The sequence below is a fragment of the Tachypleus tridentatus genome, chromosome 6 (genome assembly GCF_004210375.1).
Source record: "Tachypleus tridentatus isolate NWPU-2018 chromosome 6, ASM421037v1, whole genome shotgun sequence".
NCBI classification, from domain to species: Eukaryota; Metazoa; Arthropoda; class Merostomata; order Xiphosura; family Limulidae; genus Tachypleus; species Tachypleus tridentatus.
This window is the reverse complement of record NC_134830.1, coordinates 71,536,890-71,561,550: the sequence shown is the minus strand read 5'-3', so window position 1 is coordinate 71,561,550 and position 24,661 is coordinate 71,536,890. Positions and strand designations below refer to the sequence as shown.

The 24,661-nt window shown below is 33.5% G+C and overlaps 1 protein-coding gene across 5 annotated transcripts in view; it reads right to left on the bottom strand.

The window, feature by feature from the left end:
* Positions 1–24,661, bottom strand: part of LOC143252776 (serine/threonine-protein kinase 31-like) — a 101,982-nt gene that overhangs the window by 56,719 nt on the left and 20,602 nt on the right. For 3 of the 5 annotated variants that reach the window (XM_076505452.1, XM_076505453.1, XM_076505454.1), the window contains exons 4-8: positions 23,787–23,891; positions 19,935–20,041; positions 15,908–15,975; positions 9,899–10,066; positions 1,015–1,080 (exon numbers count right to left, since the gene is read on the bottom strand). In XM_076505452.1, the coding sequence (XP_076361567.1) occupies positions 1,015–1,080; positions 9,899–10,066; positions 15,908–15,975; positions 19,935–20,041; positions 23,787–23,891 (514 nt within the window). The remainder of the gene's footprint in view (positions 1–1,014; positions 1,081–9,898; positions 10,067–15,907; positions 15,976–19,934; positions 20,042–23,786; positions 23,892–24,661) is intronic. The other 2 variants (XM_076505455.1, XM_076505456.1) reach the window with 1 other exon arrangement.

Sequence of the window (24,661 nt, the reverse complement as noted above, 5' to 3'; positions counted from 1 at the left end):
TCTGAGAACTGACATCCACATGAGAATCATACCAACTTCATCTCAAATTCAAAAAACCAAGTGGAATCCAGAATCACTTTGACTCCTGAGTACAACACATTTTACCTTTAATATATCGATCCAGTGATCCAACATCTGGTTCCAAAAGGATGTCAATACAGAATAAATCAACTCTCCCAACAGCAAAACTGACCAGAACCATCCAAAAAGCAATAACATCCAAGGAATAGGATATAACAATGGATAGCAAAAAAGAACAGAGCTAGAACAATCTCCAACGTGACTCACAAAACAGAAAGAGTATAATCAAGGGAGGAATACAGACAATCATAAACATGTGCAAGAACTTATGCTTAAAGGTACTACTCTAAATCCAAAACCCAGCCATGGGGTACTGACATCCACTGTGCGGGTAGGATGAAGGCATCCAACTGAAGAGAGGAACTGCAGTTTGACATCTTACTCCCCTGCAAGTTTATCTTGCATATTGGAGGATAGCACAATGTCTACACCCACAGAATGCTACCTTGCTACTCTCACTGAATGGTTATAGCCATCTTTGTGCAGAACCCAGTGGCTTGTAAATAGGAAGTGGTAAGGATTCCCACACCCCACTAGAAGAGAGAGTCTGAGAACATGCAATAGAACCAGAGGAACTTCATCACCTGAGACAGTGCAATGACTGATCCCAAAACCCCATTCTGAAAAGCATACAATACTAATTTATTCAATACAAGGCATGGCAGGGATAGGCAGTTATCCCTTCTGCTTTACCTATGCAATTCATTGGTAGTATGGTTATTATTATTAACCTACATGCAATCTTGTGGAACATCCCATATCAACAGTTAACATTGAAAGGCCATGGAAGATAAAGTGCAAATGAACATGGCTGTACACTGCAGATTCAAGTTAAAGAATAGATGATTATGTACCACTCGCTACAGAGCAGGATCCACACAGAGTAAAAAAAGCAAGGACCTCTGAAACAAAAAAGTATGAATATAAACTTACCCAGTCAAGGTTGCACTGAAGTTTGGGGAGTGGCCACAGGTAGAAAACAGATGCCACGATATTGTGCTAAAATAATAAATGGGAAAGACAAACATTAAGTGTAGTGCACATGCCTGACAGTAGGATTTCCTCCAATGGCAGAATAAGACAAGATACGAGAAAAAAGGCTAGGTATTGAATCTGATGAGAAAACACCTAAAACAAATTCAGGAATGAAGACGACAAGAAGGTTGGTTGGTTGGTTTGGTGTTTTATGGCACAAAGCAGCTAGGCTATCTGTACCAAACATCCAGTAAAAAGTTAAAATTAAAGTTAGTAAAATTTATAAAAGAAAATTAAGGTAAAACAAAACAAAGTTTAAAAAAACATAAATAGCATTAAAAACAATGTTTACATCTAGTCTACAGAGGTTAGAGAAAAGTTACAGTGATATAAGTTATAGCATAATTGTAATTATCATAACTCTCCAGGAAGACTAACAGGTAAGTTCAAAAACTACCATCAGTCACCTGAAGTTGACCTTTCCAGTCCTGGTTCCAAATTATTTGATGTTATGGCCATTTTTAAAAGGTAAAGTAATAAAAGTTTTAAAAGACTTATAGCAAAATTTTAATTACAACTCACCAGGATGACTAACGGGTAGTTCAAACAGCATTGTTAGTCACCTGAAGTTGGCTTTTCCAGTCCTGGTTTCGAGTTATTGGACATTATGGACATTTTCTAATTTCAAATCGAACTCATAGGACTTTGATTCTTAAGAGGAAATAACCTTAAGAAAAGTCTAATGTATAAATTAAAAAAACTTATACAGCATAAAAAAGATTAATGGTTTTTAAAAAACTAAAAATATTTCCAAGGTAGACAGTGTCACCTGAGTGTTACACAGACAACACATTGGTGCATCAGTCTCAGATAAAAGAAAATGACAAGTTAAAAAACTGTGACCAATGCGTAGTCTACTTAGAACAACTTCCTCTTTCAATCTTTATGGAGGCAAAATGGCCAAATTCCAATACAGGGTTTTATTTGGAAAAGCTTGTTTTCACGTCGCTCACTCCAACTCGACTGCTAACTGGCATGGAGTTGAACCTTGAATACAGGACCACAGTCCATGTATGTAACAGGCACAGCAGTGATAGTGCTAGAGCAGACAGATTGAGCTGTGATGTCAGTAAGCTCATTCCTGAAAATACCAACATGGCCCGGTACCCAGAAAAACTGGATAGAAGTATGTGTTAAAGAGAAATAGGCCAGTCAGTTTTGAATATAGGTGAGAACAGGGTGTAAAGCATTTCCAGAGCCATCAGAGAACTAAGTGAGTCAGTATAAATAGTGCAATTTGAGTACTGCTTAGCTCCTATGTGATCCAGGGCAAGAGAAATGGCATACAGTTCAGCAGTGAACACAGAAGTTGTAGAGGAGACTCTGCCCACAACCACCAAACCACAATAAACCATGGCAGAGCCCACACAGTCACCTGGTTTCAAACCATCTGTATAAATAGGAATGGAAGGATGGTTAAAAAGATGTTCATCAAATGTCAGGCAGTATTCCCAACAGGGAGTGTCTGCTCTTCTAAGATGACTTAAAGATAGATTACATTTGAGGACTGTACGAAACCATGATGGGAAGGGCTGACAAGTAGATACAGCAATGTTATCCAAGGACAGACCCAATTCATCCAACTACACCTGGATACGAAGGCTAAAAGGAGCAATGGCAGATTGTCTGTTCTGAAAAAACATGGCCCACCGAGGAAGGAAAACACAACCCCAGGTGGGATGTTTGGTAAGGAATGAATTTTCAAAGCATACAGTAAAAACAGTTGCCATCAGCAGAGCTGCAAAGAAGGTTCATGAGACTATGCATAAACTATGAACTGGGGAAGTGCAGACAGCCCCAGTGCAGAACCGAAGTCCTTGTTAATCAATGGGGTCCAACATCTTTAAGGCTGAGGTCTTGGCAGAGACGTAGATCAGTGATCCATAGTCGAGTTTCGATTGAATAAGAGCACGATACATCTTTACCTCAGAATATTGAACCATTCCTCAAGCAGTGAAAGAAAGGACACAGAGGATGTTCACTTCTCTTGTACATTTGACCCATAGCTGCTTGATGTGTGGTATAAAGATCAGCATATGGTCAAAGATAAGCCACAAGAACTTTGTCTCTGAGACCACAGGCAGACAACTTCACCAACACAGAATTCAGGATCAAGGTGAATACCCTGTTGATGGCAAAAGTGCATGCAAACAGTTTTGGAGAGAGAGAAGTTAAAGCCATTTGCTGTGGTCCATTTCAGTAAACGATTAGGGCAGTCTGTACTAGCCATTCAATATATCTCATGTTCGATGACTGACGCGAGATGTGAAAGTCCTCAACATAGAGTCTGTTTGCAACAATAAGGAGGAAATTGTTCAGAGATGGCATTAATTTTTATACTGAAAAGTGTGACACTCAAAACACAACCCTGTAGAAAAGAACGGGAAAGTGTCAAACCCACATAAACTTGGGATCTCCTGTCCATAAAAAAATTTTTAATAAAAATGGGGATATGACCATGTAACCCATATAAATGGAGGCTTCACAAATGTCGTACCTCCATGTTGTATCATAAGCGTTCTCAATGTCAAAGAGTATTGATACAAGATGTAGTCCTTTGAGAAAGGCTTCTCTGATTGATATTTCAAGTCAAATCAGGTGGTCCATGGAAGAGCTCTGTCATTGGAACTCACACTGGGTGGGCAATAGGAGATTGTTTGATTTGAGGAACAAAGACAGCTCGTCAAATCAACTGAATGGAAGTTTGAAGGAATCTTGGGATCCTTTCCAGGCACAGAGAAAGGTAGGACAATGGCTTGGCACCAGGCATCTAGAAAACATTCTCCTGCTATATCCAGTTAAAAAGAATCAGAAGGATAGCAAAAGAAGCAAAAGATAGATGGTGTAACATTTTATAGTGTACATCATCACATCTGACTGACGTACTGTCAGACTCATGAAGGGCCAGTTTGAATTCCACCAGTGTAAAGGAATGATTATAAACATAAAGACTATTAGCTTGAAAGGAAAGATGTGATCACTCTGCCTGAGTTTTGATGGCTAAGAAGGTGGAGGAAGAAGCAGAAGTGTTAGATACCTGGCAAAAGCTTTCAGTGATGCTCTCAGTATCAGCTACTTCCTGGCCATCAGAGAGCAAGATCGAGAGGAAGACAGAATTATACTGCCCACTTACCTTTCGAATCTTGTCCCATATGACTTTGGAAGTGGTGGTAGAGGATACACTGGTTGTGAACTTAATTTAAGAGTCATTTTAGCTTTGACATCTTACCCACCACGCACATGCACAGGTCTGCTGGAAAGAGATGTTGTACGAGAGTGTGGGATACCTACAAAAAGTATCCCAGGTCCGTTTTTGAGCCTTCCATGCCATGTGACAGACAGGATTCCACCACAGATGAGGATATCATGCAAAACGTGTTGAGGTTTTAGGATTACATTGAGCACTTTCCTGTATAATACAGGCAGTTACTGCTGTCACACATCTTCTATTGATGGCTTACAGATGATGGCAGGATCAAGTTCTGCAAGAGTAGTGAAAGAGGGCCAGTTTGCTTGATACAGCTTCCACCAGGACACGTGGGTTGGCCAGTCCATCTCAAAATTATAGAAAAATGATAACTGCCTCATGGATTATTGTCAACCCTCCATAAAGAGCAGGAGAACAGTGAAGGGGAGGAAACTGAGAGATCAACAGCAGTAAAGGACAGACTAAGTGAATGAAAATAAGTATGAGAACCACTATTAAAAAGAGAAAGGTTTTGACCAGAGAGCATACACTCTATGGAGCAACTCCACCCATTACTATCAGCACTTCCCCAGAGGGGATAATATCCATTAAAGTCCCCTACAATTAAAAAGGGAGATGCAATTGTTCAATGAGAGCATCAAGGTCTGATTGATTATAAGTCTCTCAAGGCAACAATTAGAGAAAACAAAGAGTGATGGTATGACTCAAGGAAACATGGATGGCTGTGGCCTCCAGGGGTGTGTATAGTGGCATAGACAGGGTGGGCACATGCTGATCAACCAACAGTGCCACCCCCTCCATGCACTCGTCCATCACACAGCCTGTCATTTCTGTAGAAAGAAAACTGCCAAAAGGTGACTGTATCGGCAGGTTTCAGAAATATTTCCTGTAAGGAAACACACACAGGATGGTAGGAAGCAATCAGTGCTTTGATGTCATTCATATTAGAACGTAATCCTCAACAGTTCCATTGAATCAAGGTGGCCATTTCTATTTATGTGTAGGCAAATTGGGTGGAGAGCACTTCTGTTTATGACATCTTTTTTCTTTACTGTCTTTATTCAAGGGAAGTCTATCAACCTCCATAGATCCTGCCCTGGGTCAATTGGATAGGTCTTTACTGTTGGAAAAGGATTCCTGCAACTGAGGACATGAACAAATGATCAGTTTGCATCTTGGGCTGGGAGAAGAAGATGCACCCAAGGAAATGCCCATACCCGAAACTAAAGGAAGTGGATCTTGGGGTTTGCTGAAATGTATGTCAGGGACAAAGATGGGTGTTGAAGTTGATTCAACTTTTTCAACCATGGAGGTCAAAAGACTTTTCATTTGGTTTGAGAATGATTTTTTTGGAGGCACAGAAAGATCTCTCTGCACTCCCACTGTAGTAGTAGAATGAAGTGCAGCAACATATGTCCGAGATTAAGTGGTGGACAGCAACTTTCGAGCCTCAGGGTAAGTAATGTTTTCAATCATTTTAAGATGCTGCACCTCTTTTCCTTCCAACCATTTAGAGCAAGAACAAAAGAAGGACAGGTGAGAGCCATTGCAATTGATGCAATAAGGGTCTCTTTTACATTCATAGGCATCGTGGTCCTTGCCACCACAACAAATTCACGTCAAGGAACCACGACATGACATCTTTGAATGACCAAACTGCTGACACTGGAAACATCTGAGAGGGTGTGGAATGTATGGTTGTAACCTGCAATTAAGATAGCCTGCCTTGATGGTGGCAGGTTGATGTGGTGATGTAAATGTCAGAATGAGGACATTGGTCAGCATCGTAATTCCATCTTTGCGATATTCACCTCACTGCAGAAATACCTTGGATGGAAAAACCAGCAAGAATCTCAGATTTGGGGATATTCTACAAATCCCTCTCAACAATAACTTCTTGTGATGAATTCAAAGTAGCATGATGCATAACCTCAATAAGTATATCCCCAATTGGCTTTAAATACAAGAGGAGTTCACTATGTTAAGATGTGGATGTTTCCACCAGTATGTCACTAGTTTAAAGCTTCTTTACTGACTATAGAGAGCCAGCAAGTCCCTCTAGTCCCTTCGGAATGAAAAAGGGAGACATTTGCCCTAAAGGTTATCTGAAAGAGAACATAGCATTACAGATTTGCAGTATTACAGATGTTGAAGATTGCTGCTTAGAATCCTTACGACGTGGTTGTTTACCTGTAGTTTGTTTTTCACTATTTTATTATGATTTCTATTTGGTGGATCCATAGTAAAGAAAGAATATTTCAGTGCCCACTGATCCCACCCACTATGGAGCCCTATGATGGGATGCACTATAATGCCAAACAAGGAAGCTGCAGCGGTGCCAGAGTTTCATGAGCATGATACCCAAACACCAGCTTCAGATACAATATCCACAACACCTGTTGAAAACATGCAACACTTTTACTCAATTGACCCTAGTCCAAGTGGACCAGCATACTGATCCAATGGGGGCCCACCCCAAGGCTAGGTGTCTACAGGAATTCAAGGACAAAGTGGTGTGTTAGGGTTGGACCCCTCAACCACCAGGATCCTCTCCTCCCTTTCACGAGTCACGTTGGTGGATGTTTAGATCTCGGAGGAGGTAAGTTGAAAGAACAAAACCTTCCCTCGGAGGTCCCCTCACCACGTACAGGAATCCAGACAGAGGGGACAAGAAGGAATAAGCCACTCAACTCAAATGTCAAATCCAGCTGGTGGGGTTAGAAGGGGAAAGATCCTAAATAAATGAAGACTGCTAAGGGATAAAGTTTCAAGAATTGCCAAAACAGAAAAAAAAAGGGAAAGGCAACATAATGAAGAAGAGTATGAACTTCACACAGAAGTCTATCCAAATTGGGACAAGGACAGAGATGTAGAAGGAATGGAAAGAAGTTACCCTCCCGAACTTGTCTGGGAGGGGAGGATGATGAATCCAGAAGAAACGCATCAACATAGTAAAGACAAGGGAATCAAAAACTCAGTGGTATCAGAAAAAGCAAAATGTATGGCATAAGGCACCTTGACAACCCAAGAGCAATTAAACCAAAGACCCCTAATTGAAAAGCAGTGCAACTATGGATGAGACTATGATAATATAAGGATGTGAAAATAATCACTGGCAGCATCGATCTTGGTAATCCACAAGTCCAGAAAAATGTCCACCACAAGGTAAGAAATGATTCCATGATAAAATGGGTTAGATTAATAAAGCAACTAAGATGGGAAAAATTAATGATAGGCCTCCAATCCCAGTCTTCTTGGGAACAATAAAAAGTTTGGAATAAAACCCAATGAAGCATGTAGCATAGGTTAAGTGGAGTGCTGAGGTAGTATTTTCTGAACCTTCTTGAACAGACATTGACTAGTTATGGGATTCTGAGGAAAAGGAAAGGAAACAGGTGAAGGAAAATGGAAGACAAGGAGAAAAACAGGATTACAATTTTTTCCAATAAAACTTGAAGAACCCAATAATCTTTGATGAAAGGACACCAGTGATGAAGAAAATGATCAAGCAGAGCTCCCACTGGACCAGAACCCACAGGTTTACCACTGAAACTTGCAGATGAAACCTAAATCAAAGAAAATGAGAATGCTCCCCAAGAAGCAACAGGAAACTGTAACAGGTGTCATGCTGTGCTCCAAATGATATAAATGGGAAATGTGGTTAGAAAGGGTTGATTGTTGTTATACCAATGCAATTCAAAATTCTAAAGACTCAGAGACTGCCAAAACTGTATCACTGCAAAAATGGAGCCATAAGTAAATCCCAAAAACGATGGTAAACAGATGCAAGTTAAGGTTGTATGGATAGAAAAACCATGTATGTGACATGAGAGCTAAAGACGACAAACCAGCCAACATGGAGTAAAGAAGGAAGAGTATGTCCCCAGAAAACCTCTCATAATTTCAGTGGACAGCTTCAGAGAGGAAAAGGACAGTAGAGATATCTGATACCATAAAGAGCTATGAGGGTAAGACAACAGGAGTAAAAATGCACAAGCACTGCCAAGTGAGAAGTGATAGTTTGGCATAGACACATAGGAGACACATGCATCACATATGTCATACCCCTACCGATGGAGAAGTGGCATGTGATGATTTACATGCAAGACATTTTGGAATCAATCAATTCAAACCTGGGGAAGAAAGACATCTGTAGCATGCACAAACAAAACATCTGCATATAGAAGGTAACACTGGATAAGAATAGCTAATCTTGTGAAAAGATGGAAATACCATATGGAAAAAATTTGTTCACAGTCTTGTCCTGTCACAATGTAAAGATTATAAACAAAATCAAACATAAAATAACATGTTAAACTAAACTTAAAATGTTAAGAAACAAAAAGATGTAATTGAAGATCTAGTTTAAAAAAAACAAGGACTAATTCATAAGATTTTCATGACTTTTGAGCTCGAAATAATTTTAGTTATGAATAAAAGTTACATTTTATTGTTTTTTATTTATAATTAATATGCAATTTGGAAAATAAGTCTTTCTTGTTGATAAAGTTTTTTATATTACTGGGGTAGGCAATTCTAAATTCCATTAGTATTAAACACGTTTTCAAACGTGGAAAACTAATCTAAGGAAGATATGTACTGTGAATTACCACACTTCAGTTTCTACTTCTTTAATATTCTTACTTCAAAATATATGTAAAAGGAAATAATTACATGGTGCTTTGATGTTGTATAAAAACCAGTTTTAAAGAGTAAAAACAGGAGTTGTATAAATTTATTGAGATTCACTATCCCTTATAATATCTGTACTAGATGTTCAATGTTATACATGATAATAAGACTATCCAAAAATTGTTTTTTTTCTTTGTATCAATGTTTTTATTCTTAAAACATACACACCGCAAAGATATTTTCTATACTTGAATATTAGCTAGTAAATGGCTCTGTAGTAAACATTATATTTCCAAAAGTTTAGTTTGTTTGATTTGAATTTTGCACAAAGCTGTACAAAGGTTACCTGTGCTAGCTGTACCTAATTTAGCAATGTAAGACTAGAGGGAAAGCAACTTCTCATCACTACCAATTGCCAACGTGGGCTACTCTTTTACCAATGAATAGTGAATTTGACTATCACGTAATAATGCCCCTATGGCTGAAAGGGCAATTATGCTTGGTGAGACAGGCATTTGAGCCCACAACTCTCATAGTGCAAGTCAAGTGACCTAACCACCTGGCTATGCAAAGCCTCCAAACATTTAGTAATATTAGAAACATAGGATCCTCTCTAGTGTGTTTATAAACAAATTACGGCATTCTTAAACATCAGTATATTTTAGAAGGTTTTTTTTTTAATGTGTAAAAGAAATTATTTCACATCATTAAAAGATCAGATGTCAAGAATATACACAAAGTTTTAAATAACTTATTCCAATAACTTTCTCTGTTGATATTTAAGTTAAATGCTGGACAAATTGACACATACTGAAGTTATCTAAAATATAGGGAAGGTTTAAAAGGCTAAAAGGAAAACCAGGAGACTTGTGTTAGCCAAGCCACCATTTTCCAACATTAAATCTACACTACCAAGACTGTCATTTTTTCTTAAATACATACCTTAAACATCTGAGGAATACCTTGAACACTCTTGGCCTTTGGACAAACCTGAGAAAGTTGATTTGTAATTTCTGCCAAGTGCTGGTTTGATTCCAATTTTTGTGAATAGAAAATTGTGGGATCTTCTATGTGAACCACTATCAATTCTTCTTCTGAAGCTCCAACAATCTAACAATAATAAATAAAACATCTTACATTGTCAAATTATGAAAAAAATAAAATCACGTCTTGATTTCTAAAATAACACAAAAAGTTGTTTCAAAGGCAAGTGTTTAATGTAATTGCTCTCTAGAACAATAAGGTAAACTGCTCTGTTAGAAATATATCTTTTAACACTAGAACAACCAGGATTTGATTTATATCTAGAGCTTCCGCACTGCCATCACCTTGACTGCTACAAACTACAATGCCAGTATTAAAAGGAAAGCCAAATTATTGGATAAAACTCTAAAGTTTTATTTTGGAACATCAAATTAAATGTAATTATAGCTGATGCACCATATTAAAATGAACAGTTGTGCAAAAAAACCCCAAAAACCTCAATAATTTAAGTACTGTAATAAAATGAACATATCGAAAGAAAAGTTAGTATATACATATAAACAACTATGTATACATACAAGACTTTAAACACAGACTAGTAAATCATTCTTAACATGTAACATATTTCTTACATCTTACATACATCTTAAAGATGTAACATATTTCAACCTTCATTGTGCAATTACTACACACAAGTCTTTCACACAGGATACATTTAGCTTAAGTTTTGTTTTTATTGCATTTAGCTCCCTGGTATTGTTTTCTTTCATGTGTTTTACTGCATATGGCACTTAATTCAGGCTGAGATGCTTGATGTTTTGCAGTTTAAGATAAAATCCCTCCTACTTATATTTTATTCAGTGGATTTCTTGTATAAAGCAAGGGAATCAATAACTGCTAGTTCTATAAAATTGTAAAATATAGCAAATGACCACCAACAATAACCAGTTTCTACAGAGTATTAACACATCATCTGGTCTTCAACATCCACTTCATACTCTGGTTGTAGAAAAGCAGACAAGTTTTTTCTGAGTAGAATCAATGACAAATGACATGTGAAGAGAACTCAGAATGTAAACATTCTTCTTTGGTTTGTACTTGTAAACAGTTAATGTAGTAAAGTCACTTTGTTTCAAAATTGTACTGGTATACAGCTCTGGTTGTAAGTTTAGTGCAGACAGTGGAAACTTTCTTCTTGATTTGTTCACTGTTCTGACTAAAGTGGGCTTTATTCTACACCTTTTTTCCCAATTCAATGGAAGTTAAAAAACTGTCAGTAGTAACAGTTCTCTCTTTTCCTAAATACAGTACCATCACATGTGTACCATTCAGAATGTATTTCTGAAACAATGTCTACTGGCTATCATAATTTTATTCCAAAGATGTCAGGTTTCTTTGCCAAGCATTGTGTCCAGTGACATTGCGCTTTTGTGGGAAACATACTGCTCATCCACAACAATGTTCTGCACCACTTTATAGCAGACAATTTTGTTTTCAGTGAACCCATGAGAAATTTCCAATGCCAGGGAAAGTAAATTTTGTCTATTTGAATTCAGGCACTTCTTGTTGTTTTCAAATCAAAATACACAAATCTCATTAAATCTTGAAATCAGTTTCTTGGCATTGTCTCTCTCAATATATATATATATAAAGGAATTCCCTCTCGGAAAGACCAAAAGCTCTCCAAATAAACATTATTGCCACCACAGGTCCCACAAATATATTAGCAATGCAACAACTGTTTGTAATTCCTCCAGATATTTTACAGGAACCATAGCTTTGTACCTCTGCTTCAGTATCTTGTTGGATGTAGGATAACATTTACATACCAATATTTGAAAAGCACCAAGAGGACTATCAATGTTGCATTTTGTGTATTGTGTGGGACCTGAGTTTATCACAATACTGGGATCTATAATTTTCCAAATTGTTTGATCCTCTCCAATCTCCTATATGTCAGCTTGTGTTGGTGATGCAACTGAAGTCATTGGGGTTATATTATTTATTCTTGGCTGCCACATCTAAAGCACTTGCAACTGCTGCAAAACATCACACAGGTAGAGAAGCTGGCACAGCAGAGGATTGTCTAGGACTGCTGCCCCTCCTACAATCTCTTCTTCACTCAAAGTTGTTTTCATGGCAGTAGGACATTAGTGAAATTTTCCTCACTTTCACTTGCATAGCTGTTTCACAATCCTAGACGAATCACTTTCATGGTCACTCCCATTCCCTGTGAGGAAATAATTTTCTTTGCATTTATTGCTTGTTGATCAGATATTCATTTTTGAGCCATTTTTGATTATTTTTCACTTCCTTTGTTACGACATATATTCAAATAAACAAACAAGTAAATGCCACTTCTCACGGGAATCAATAGGACCATAAGTAGGCTATATTACAATAAACTAAAACTGATAGGTAAGCAGATGCCATTTCTCAAAGGAATTGATAGAAACTTAAGTAGGCTATATTACAATAAACTCAAACTGACAGACAAGCAGATGCCACTTCTCACAGGAATTGCTAAAGAAGGCTATCCTAAAATTCATTCATACAAAACCATATCTTTTCTTTAAGAGTTCAAGTCCAAAATATAATAAAATACTAATGTAATCAAAGAGCTGGGAGCTCAGTTGGGAATAAAAATAACAAGTGTTTAGAGTAAAACTAGAGGCTACTTGCAGTACAAAAATACAAACCTGAAACCTAAATTGTATGTTGTTACAAATAAGTGTTTTGTAAACAACAGTCAAATTGACAGGTCTTTGGCAGTTCTAAATAAAGCCAATTATAACATTTTTAATTTTACAATTCTGCCTTACCAGGGTATATAATATACAGATTTAAGAAAAGTCTCAATAGGACAACAGTACATCTTTCATGTATGCAAAGATGTTTACATTTTAAAAGTTAAACATTTCAAATTCACAGCCTGGGGTTTTTTTGTATTAAAAACTTTGGTGCCTGTTCAATTTCAAGCAATATCATTAATAAGACATATTACTACTATTACAAAAGTACACATGAGCAAGCTTTTGAACTATTTTAATATCTCAAAATAAGAGACATACAAATTAACACAAATATTGCTGTTAGTTTCTATGTTTCATGATGAACATATTCTCAATGAAAACGACTGTCTGTGAATAGCATTAGCAACATATTATTTCAAGCATTCTAGTAAAAACATGTTTAGACTACACCCACTACATTAAAAGTATATCTCTTGGTACTCTTCTGAAAATTAGCATTTAGTTTTATATTTTCCTTTATACAGAATTAAGTACAATATATTAAAACAATTTTGGAGACTCATTGTATCATTACAGCCTGTGTCATAATGTCTAGTCATACTCTATCTAATGACTATGTACTTTGACAACAGGCCTGTAGCACAGTTTACTTTACAAAAAGCTTCATCATAAATGTATCTCAGGACAGCTGGTATGGGCATTAACACTTTTACCAAAATAAAGCAGAGAACATTTTTACCTTCTGAGGTCATCTTCAGGTCATCATAAAGTTGTTATTTTCAATGTATATTACTACTCCCTGCAGGTTTTTCATTATTCACATAGCGCAGAAGGAGAACAGTTTCCAGCACCTATTTTAACAGTCTGATCAAACAAAAATTCATAAGTGTTGCAACCAGCAACTTGACTGGTTTATCTTTGTATGGAATATTCTCCAGTTGCTTGAGGTATGCAACAGTTAGAGTTATATTATTAAGGCAACTTGAGTATATGTGACTTGTGTTGATTTTCCAGGTGAAGATCCTTTCATCCTTCTTAATAGTGTTATGTACCACTTCCTAGAACATGCTGACAGCTTTTGCTCTATATTAATAGATTTTTGTTACTTATAATATGCCACATTTTGATTACCATTGTTGGGATACACTTTGTTCCATATCTCTTTCTTGATGGACTGGTACAATAAGTTGATCTATATTCCTTTTGTTTTTCAGTGCCATTAAACATGATGAACATCCCATATTGGATATTCTGATTCCCTAATTTGAAAACATCTTTATGATCTGAATGTGTAAATATTCTGTATCAGAAAGGGTTGTTACCTACCCTCCCTGAAAGTAATAAATTTTTGGTGGTATTATGCTACCTACAAAGTGACAAATAACCTCAATATGTAGTTCTGGTACATGTTGATTCAACACAACTTTTCACCAATGAACCCTTTCACTGATGCCTTGATGGATTACACTAATGACATGACCCAAAGTTATCATCAGTTTTCATACTATAACTTTACAAGTTTTATATATTTTCAGGCAATTTTTCGATCTTTTAGTAAACATTACAAGTGTTCTATATACAAAAAAAAATCAGAATTTATAATTACATATTTTTACCAAAAATTTGTTTGTAAATGTATTGAATAAGTGTTGACTGTTTCAAGTGCAAAGAATTTTTAAGACTAAAAATACTTTTTTCATATGAAAATTGTCAAGTTTAATTTCAAAAACCTCATTAACAGAATTCTTTTTTACTAAAACATCATATTTTACATATTACTTCTCTACCTAACTCTAAATGCATTCAGTCAATTTGACTGAACTCTCTAATCACCATACAAAAGAAATAAAATGAGATGTATTGTTCTACACTTTTAGGTTTTGACCACAAAGTACTGATAGTTTCTACTCTTAATCTTTTCAGATCTATTTTCTGTGCTAATTATATTGTTATCAGCTGAAGCAGAAACCTGCCAAACTGAAGGTAATGAATCACTGATCTTAACAATAGACTGTTTACGTGACACAATATAGCATTGTCAACAGCAAACGTGTATGTGCAGTGCAATAAACCAATGATTTTCACAGGACTTATCACAATCTTGACTCTAAGAAAACAGTGGGACAGGATTTATTGGCTTGCTTACAGTATAATGATTGCAAGGAGACTAGTTTAAAGTAATATTAACATGAAAATACGTTTATGATATGGCTCTGTAGAAAGTCTGAACTAATCTTATAAAGTTGTTAGGTACTTGGATGTTAGTTATCCTCCAAAAATGGTTGGAACTTTGCAGTATAGGTATACAAGAGTGTAAGCACATATAAACATGCACACATATTACCAACATTATTAATACTTAATTTTAAATGCTGAATTTTCAGTTATAGAACACTGAACAATAAATAGAAAATATACAGAAAAACAATAATTTCTAGTGCTTATAATGTTACAACATTGACTTGCACTTCCAAGGTGTACTTGCTAAGCCTTGCTATAATCCTTGTCTATTCTCTCAAGATGAGCAGGAAGACACATTAATTTTGTACATTTCAGAGATGCATTTTAAAAAATAAAAAACTATCAAATTATTATACTTGCACACATATATTCACTGTAATATATGTTTTTCTAACTATGCTATATGTGGGTTACAAAAATGTTATTTCTGTTCATAGCAACAACTTAGTCAATAGACTTCAACATTTTTACTAAAGTTCTAGCTTTCACCTTCAAGTCAATTACAAATGATTATTACGTTTATGTAACTTGGAATATTTTCTTTCTATTGGTTATAAACATGTAATTAAAAAAGTAGGGAAGAGCTGACAAAAGGTTTTGAAAATATGTAGTAGTATAATGTAAGTTTGCTAAATATATTGATATCTCATAAAATCATCTTCAAGTTGTGTTTTTACCTTCAATGTGACCTTGATCTTTGACCTATATTTACAAAAGTTAATCAACTGGTCTTCTGAGGATCTTTGTACCACATTTGATCAACATAAGATAAAAACTATGAGTTATACTGTTTCTTCACATAGGTATTTAAAATGTCCTTACTAAGCTTAGAGTAATAAGCAATACTCTGATTTATAGGAAAACACTTCAAAAATAATTTAGTAGGCCTACCTTAACATATAGATTATATTTAAATGTTTATTACAATTAAAAAGGCTAAACACTGAAAACTACATTAAAATATGAATCTTACACCATAATATTCCAGATTAGGTATCGAATCTGTGAAGGTTTTCTTTAAAGAGTTTGAGCTCCCTGAACCTATAAAAAAAACAACAGAATTGCTTAATTTATAAACAAAATCCAGTATATGTTAGTTAAGTTTTAAAAACCATTAAAAGTTTACATAGTCTACACTAGTACATTAAAAAACAAACACTTTTATAATTTATTACCAAACAATGTATGTAAGAACATTATGAAGGACAAATTAATTCCCATGCACCAAAATACTAGTTATAAAATCAAAGTATATTATTTTGTTTAATTAATACACTAAACAACAATTACTAATAATCATGAAGAAATTTATAGATGAAAAAACAACTTGTTTTATCAGTACTCTATGTTATCTGCTGAATTAAGTTTTTTTAGAACAAGTTAATTATGATATACAAGATAAAATTTCGACATCACAATGAACTGCAATGATCACAATGGTTTGACATAAACATGCATTAAATTTTTTCAACTAAATGTGAGTATCCCAATAGGCTGACAGTGCACACTTTTTACCATGTATGAGATACAAATAGTTTACTTAGTATGTATAAGGTACTTACATTTTAAACAAAGATGTTACTTGACAAATAAGTTTTTCAATTAGACCTCAAATTTAGAAACAAACATTTGAGCTTTATTCATAAATATATATATATATAACTAACTCTTATTGCTTTACACACTATATTACACCATGAGGCTTTTAGCAACCCTTACATACACAAGTATTGAAAGCAGTTACAAATGTTGAATAATGAAAATGATAAAATTAAATTATTCTTGACTTAAGGCCATCAGCTGTAAAAAGTTTTTTAATTAGGTCCTCATCATGATCATACCATAAGTCCCAATTTCCATTCCACTGGTGCATTAATGACAAAATGTGGCAAAACATTTGAGCAATACCATTCAACTTGGAAATTTCAAGTATAAAACTGAAACTTAATTGAAGCATTTGAGACATACAAGTTTTGTTAACTAAAATATTGTCTGAAAAGTCAACTCAGTCTCAGCTTTCAGTTCTTCAAACAGTTCCTGTGTAAATGCATACTCTTTTATGAATACCATATCATTTTTATGTCACTGTACAGTAGTTCCAATATCCATTTCAGTCACCATGACAACAAGTTTGTGTTTTTGGTGATAACTGTCTTTTTAATCATTCTAATATTCCTAAAAGTAACTATAAAGCTACTGTAACTTTTTAAAATGTACATGTATAGGTAAACACTACAAAACATTTGAATACAATGTATCAGATTTAATTACTTGCTTATGCATTTTTCACTTTTGAATGATAACTATCTAACATGCAAAAAAATTTTAATTTTAAAATTAAAAATACTTTTATGCATCAAAAAACAGTCAAATTTCACATGGAAAATCTCTATAAACCTTTTAACATCCTCTAGACAATTATCAAACCCGTTTTTAGAAGAAAATTTATATTTTTATGTTATTTTCAATATTACATCTCTTTTTATGGGTTTGGTCAATTTGACTGACCTTGTAATCATCATTAAAAAAATTGGAAATAGTTATAGATTACATTTTTTTCCTTCTATAATTGCTACAAATTACAAATCAAAACCACAAATATTTAGTCTAAATAGCTTACATCTCATAACCTTTTACACACATAAATATTTATTATTTTTACATTATTGACCTTTCAGCAGTGTCTGACTAGTATTAAAGAAGTTGAATGATGCAGTTCCCATGTATATTACCATATCCAACAACACAAAACTGATCTTTGCAGAGTGACCTACTCAGCTATGTTCTAGTGAACCAGTATTTTGAGAAATACAGTAACATTTTAGCTATGTATATATACATTACTTCTTCCAAATCAGTTCTCAAATTTATTATTCTTAAAACAAAGAACAATAAATATATATACATATATAAAACAATTATCTCGGTTTAGTTACAAACTTTGTACTCATTTGCTGTTTGCCACAGTGTTTGATTCACTAAATGTAGTGATATCTCAGCAAACAGAAAAGATAGGAGGTCCTTATTTTAGAATCTAGCTTGTCAATTTTAGTAATTTGAATTCCTTATTCATAAGAAACTACAAACTTTGTATTTGGACACCTTAAACATATATGAACCAATGCTGCATTCAACATACCACTTGACACAAAAAAATCAATATTTAACAATTTTTTAAATTTCCTTTTAAATTAAGAAATTAACTAATGTATAATATTAAAATTGGAATTATAACTCACAATTTCACACAAAACTTATTAACATACAATCATAAAATAGTAGTTTCATAACATTTTGAATACAAGTCTACAAAATGAAAAACTATAAGACCCATCTACGTATTATTACCTCAACCTACATGCAGTTACTTTGTGATATTTCTATTATTATTCTTTTTTGTTTTTTACATTTACACTTACATACTATTGCCAAAACTATATTAGTTTGTTTTTTCCAAATGCCCCATTAGACCCAAATTTAAAATAATATGGTTGTTTAGCATCTATTTCACAAATGCCTCTGTCCAGAGATTTTTGCTGTTTGGTTAATATGGAAAATCTAGACCCATAGTCCATTATAAGAACTGCAACAAATGGTTACCTGTGAAAATGAAAACTGCAAAACATTAAATAAGTGGCTTTTAACAGACAGCAAAAAATACTACCTTTTACTGATACAAATTAAAAAAATATTTCACCAAATTAGTCAAAATACATCTTAAACAAAGGATTTAGATATTACAGCTCATTATGCCAACAGTTCAGCTATTTAGTTCATAAAATAGTGGTAATGTAACTGCAAAAGCAAGTAGGTTGCTTGAAAAACTGATTTTATTACAGGTTGCATATCTTTTAACATAGAGTCACTAACCAATTACTCTAGTGCAAAGCATGGCAGTATGTTTAAGGAAAGTAAGTTCAGCCTGAAGAAATGAGAATTCCTAGGATCTTTTGTAAATCATAAGCAAAATGCTAAACATATTAAAGTGGAAATAAAATGAACACAGCTTATCCTTCAGCAAAGGAAGAGCTCCCTTTCATAAAGTATTAATTAACAATGAAATAACAACAAAAAATGGAGTCAATATCAGTACTGACTACGCCAATTAAAGTCTGTTTTGGATTATTGCCTTATCTTTTTTTTTTTTTCATGTGGTGAAAAAAATGCAAACATTAAATACTACATATATACAAAAATAACACAGTTTGATTATTTTCAAGACTTATGCATTAATACTATATTATTTTGAATAATTGTATTTATATATATATATATATATATATATTAAATTTCTACCATTATCTTTTTCTGGTAACAATAACAAAACGAGAGAAAAAACAAGGGGTTGCTGGTTCCTAAATTAAAAAGCTTACTGCTGTATGTGAAATTCATATCTAAGCTTATTTGCAAAATTTTATCACTTACTTGTGCAGCAATGGTGAATACATTTGTGAAATAAATATTTAAAAAAAACATATCAGTGTTTTAAAGATGTAAAAATACAAGTAATCTATGGAGAGTAGATCTGTTTGTTTATATAAACCTGTTACTTAAAAACTAAAGAATACACTTGACAATTATCTTACATTATGTTAAAATCATCATCACTGACTGTAACACAAGTATTCATACATATACAAATATCATATCAATATTGCATATATACTACCGACAAGAATAAAATACCCAATTATTCAGGTACTTATATTTAGCTTAGTGATTTCACACTTCAAACTTGTAGTCAAGTCAGCTGTGAGTTTGATTGTCTTACTTTTATGACCTTAATCAAAACACTTTTACATGCAGTTGTTTCAGTCCATGTAGCTGTGTGATGTGTACCAGCTGTTATCTTTCAGTGAATTGGGGGGGTTGGATACCAATCTCATCCACTTGTGCTACATGAAACCAGAGGTCAAAAGCACTGATACTTCATACCTGATGAGGCACAATATGCATTTATCATTTTGTAAAAAATTTATAGAAAAAAAATTTACAGATACCTGCTGTCAATGTTCCATTGAATGCATTAATTTTTTTATCATTCATCTGTTTTTTCCCTTTCTTTTCAAACTTTCTTCCTTGATATCCTTGTTCACGGGGTCCATCCCTTCAATAAAAATTATATATGTGTTGAAACTGGATGTTAAAGCTCTACAGAATATCTTTAGACTAGTGTCCTATTATAGCTTATAATAAAAACAGTAGTACATACTACACTAAATAACTGATTATAAATTACAAAAAAAAAAAAAATAAGTAATAGTAACACACTACATTCTGAAACTGAATAACTGAAAAAAAAAAAGCAGCTAATACTTTCAAGTAATGTCATCTATTCCTAGCTGGATGCCAAAATGAAAATATGTATAAATTAAATTTTTGTTTTAATATCTTTTGTCATTCAACATGCTATAATAGTTTTTACAAGTATATCCATATGGTGGCAATCTTGGTAAAACAGTTTTTTCTGCAGCACAGTCAGTTAAATCTGTTGATTGGAAGTTCAAAGAATACAGGACTACCATACAAAACGTTTTCCCAATTTGCAACTGAATCATTAAGAAAAATTACTTGGACACTGATAGTCTTGGAAGTACACTGGCAAAAAATGTTTACTAACAATAACACAGTTTAGTTACAATATAATTGAATAAAGAGCAGTGATCAGTGGTAGGCAAAGAAAAATATTATTGAAATAACTCATAAATTTGGTATGTTCCACTCCTGTAAGATGTATTCAACAATGAACTAAAAATATTACTGAAACTCCAAGTTAAAAAGTAAAACAGCTAAAAATAATAAAATTCTGTTTAACTCAAAACTATAAAGAGAAATTGCAACATTATATTAATATTAAATCAAAACACTTAAGCCTCTCTATTTCAAACGACTCAATTTGCAAAGTAAAAGTTTGAAATAGTGTAAAATCTACTTTCTCTAGATCTTTTCCACATCTTTTAAACAAGTAGAAATTGTAAAGTTAAATATATTTTTAATTCTGAAAAAATCCTCTTATCTGATTTACTGACAAGAAAGATAACTTTCTATTTCTAATGTCACATGCTATTTTCTCAGCCAGAAAATAAATTACTAATTAGAATTAGCAAGCCAACACCATGCATACTTTCAAATAAGGGAAATTTTGGGTTACTTGAACAAAGCCATGCATTCAAATTAAAAACTGTTTACTACTATGAACATATTTTGTTAGTATTAAGTGTTATGCTTTTTAACAAGGACACAAATGAACTGAAGAAAAAGAACAATGTTGTCAATGAATATGAATACTCATTCACCCTGATTTTGTTTCATGAAATCTATATCTTTTAGTCTGAAAATTATATGTTGTTGGTGTTCTTTTATGTATTGTATCTGGAACATCTTGTTTCAATGACCAGCTGTAATCAGTTACCATGCTGATGTTCCACCTTCCCTGATACCTCCCCCTCTTCATTTCCCTAATACCTTGATTAAGCCTTTCCCTTGTTCCTCATTGACAACACCAAGATTTACAGGAAAATATTCAATACGTGAGTACAAGGAATGAGCTTTCAAGCTCATATTATAACTCAACTCTTTGAATTTATCCAGCATGTTATTGACAATAGTTTGGTAATTTGGGTCTTTGCTGTTTCCTAAAAATAGCATCTTTAAGGCACTCTAACACTTCTTTTTCAACTTTACTCATTGTCCTTTCAAACTGTTCAACCAAAGTAAATTTCCTAATCTGAGACCCAACAAATTATACCTTCTTTAAGTTCCACTTCTGAAAGAGCTGGAAATTGCCCACTTAGATACTTGAAACAAACAGCATCTTTGTCTGAGGTCTTTACAAACATATAAAGGAATTTTTAGTCTCCACAAAGTAGCCAATTGAGTTCCTTGTATTTGACCTCATTGAGAAAATGTTTATACATTTGCCTCAAAAGAACCATATGAGCAATAAAAACAGATGAATGTAAGTTACCATAATGATAAAGAACATCTTTTAAACTTATTTTGGAAGAATCAATCAAAAATCACCACTCACTTGGTTCACAGACAGCAGTTCTCACAGCATTAGATTAATTCAGTGATATTGTTACAATAACCAGTGAACCTTCTTTCAAAAAGTATGGTATAAGCTTTTTCTGTATACGTATTCTGTATCAGTAAAATGATGTCACTGGATAATGCAAGTCCTATTCCCAAAGTCTGGACCCCAAAATGTCTGAAGAATCCTTTGTAAAGCACATATTTTTAATCAAATCACTAAGTTCACCTTGTGTGAAAAGTTGTGGTCACTAGAGGTTTCAGGTTGAAAAAAAACCCTATCATCATTTCTATTGACATTAGATTCAGAATCAGATGAAATTGTATCAAGAGTCTCTGATGGAACAAAAACTGGTACATCAGGTCCATAAACAACATGTCTTACAGCAGACTGAAGGTTTGGATAAGAAATTTCCATTTTGAGTGTTGTAGCCTTGCACACTACAGAAACAAAAATAGCAGTCATCTCCATATTTTTCTAGGCTCATTTCAGACCACTGGAATTCCAAAAGGCAAAATTTTTTCATACTCTTAATCCATTGTCTCAAATCATTTACACAAATTGAGCAAACTTTATGAGGAGCACATGATTTGTCTTGGTTCCCAAGTTTAATCCAAAATACAAGTTTTTTTGACAAATTCTGTAATGTCTTGCCTTTGTTTCTTTACAATAAATTTACTACAAATACAACAATATGCTTAGATCATTTACACAACCTTTTGTTGTCATGGCTACAAATAAATATTAAAAGAAAAAATGTCAAAGTCTATGCACAAACATATACAATCCAGAAATGACACGTTACGTGGCCTGTTTACTATTTATGTACTAGTGGTGTGTTTCGTATGGGTTATAGAACAATCGATAAGACTCCCATCACAGTTGGTCTAGAGATATCTATAGTCAGTGAGCGTCAACATTTTAAGAATAACAAAATGTGACCTATTTCCATGAAAGTGACTCACTTATGTAAAAGTACATATGACATTCTGTGAAAATTCTTATACCTGATGAAGAAAAATGGACCCCATCTCCTGATTCAACATATATAAATTATTATAGAACATCTAAACATTTCAAGGCAATAAAAACCATTAAAGCCTGTGTATTTTGTTATCTTATGTGTGATAGAGAAGCCTCAACAAGCAAGATTTCCTTGATAACTAATCATCAATGCCTCTACCTCCCCAATAGTTTGGTATAAAAGTTATAGCACCAGCTATAGCATTTATGACTCCTTTAACAAAGGTATGCCATTTTCTTTATTGTTCTTTTCACAAATTATATTGGTATATTAAACATAATAAACTTTATTTTAGTTTTGTTTTAATCTTGTATTATAAAGATCAAATTGCACTGTTAACCTAAAATTTGTATTTAAAACTAACCTAAGTCTCTTATGGTGATAAAACCCAGTGAGATATCATTAGGTTTACAGCTGAAAAGTAATTAAAAAAGAGGGTAGACAAATGATGAAATATTGCAATATAATCTTTATAAGAAGGTTAAATAAGAATAGTGCACTTACTAAGCTACACTAATGGCCAGGCTACTTTTAGTTTCACTCAAAATACATAGTTTACTCTGAGCAGAAGCTAAAATTATACAAAATGATTTTTTTCTTGTTAGTATACTGATTGTGAAAAAGAGCATTTCCTGAAGTACCCATAGTGCCTCTTACATCTAAAGAAGGGAAAATACAGCTTCTTAAGTTTGCCTTGATAGAGCAACTAGAATAATAAATTAAGTTGTTTTTGTTTTTTTAATATGAATAAATATATGAATTCATATGAATTCCAATGGTGTTCTATTAGTTTACCTTTTAGAGCTTCTTCTAACTATTAGAGGGTTTCCATCCAAAAGTATTCCATTTCTTTCTTTTACAGCTTGTTCTGCATCAGGTTCACAGAGAAACTGAACAAACCTGAAAGTTAAATAATATCACTGTATCTATTCCTAAAGTTAACACTACAATTAGGAACTTCTTTGGAGTATTAGTACACTTTTGTAAATTTTGGAAAAAAAATGAGCAGATAAAACATTTCAAAATTACTTTAAAACATGGACATGACAGATACATTTAACTAATGCTAATATTTTTTAACATTAAGCTAATGATTTTTTACCACACAAACATTTTTTTATCATTATTCTTGATGCTTCTAATGATATTCTTGAATCTCATATTTGTATTGAAATATTATACAGAGGTGTACACTATTCAAAATTGTATTATCTTTGACCAACTTATAATGCAAAAAGTTTCTAATAATTATTTTACTTTTATTAGAATGCCTGACACAAGTAAAACTTCAATAAGCTCCCTTTATATCTGATACTAACTTTATAAATGTAACATACAATACAGGAATTACAGATGAGACACTATTAAAGACACATATCAATTTCATTTTGTTTTGTCATAATTTAACCTCAAAATACAACTTGGTCTCATATGGTGTAGCAGTTGGGAAAACATTGTACACCACACTGAATTTTTTTTTTGTTTTTACCCATAACAATAACTAGTGTAATATTAAATTAAAAATCAATGGTGTTGATCGATATAAAGTTTTGGAAAAACTGCTTAAAAACTAATAAGTTAGAAGCAATTCTAGGAAAGAATACAAAAAAAAGTCAAATGTGCACTCACTTCATTGACATTCTTAAAATAATGTATTTTCACAAACATTA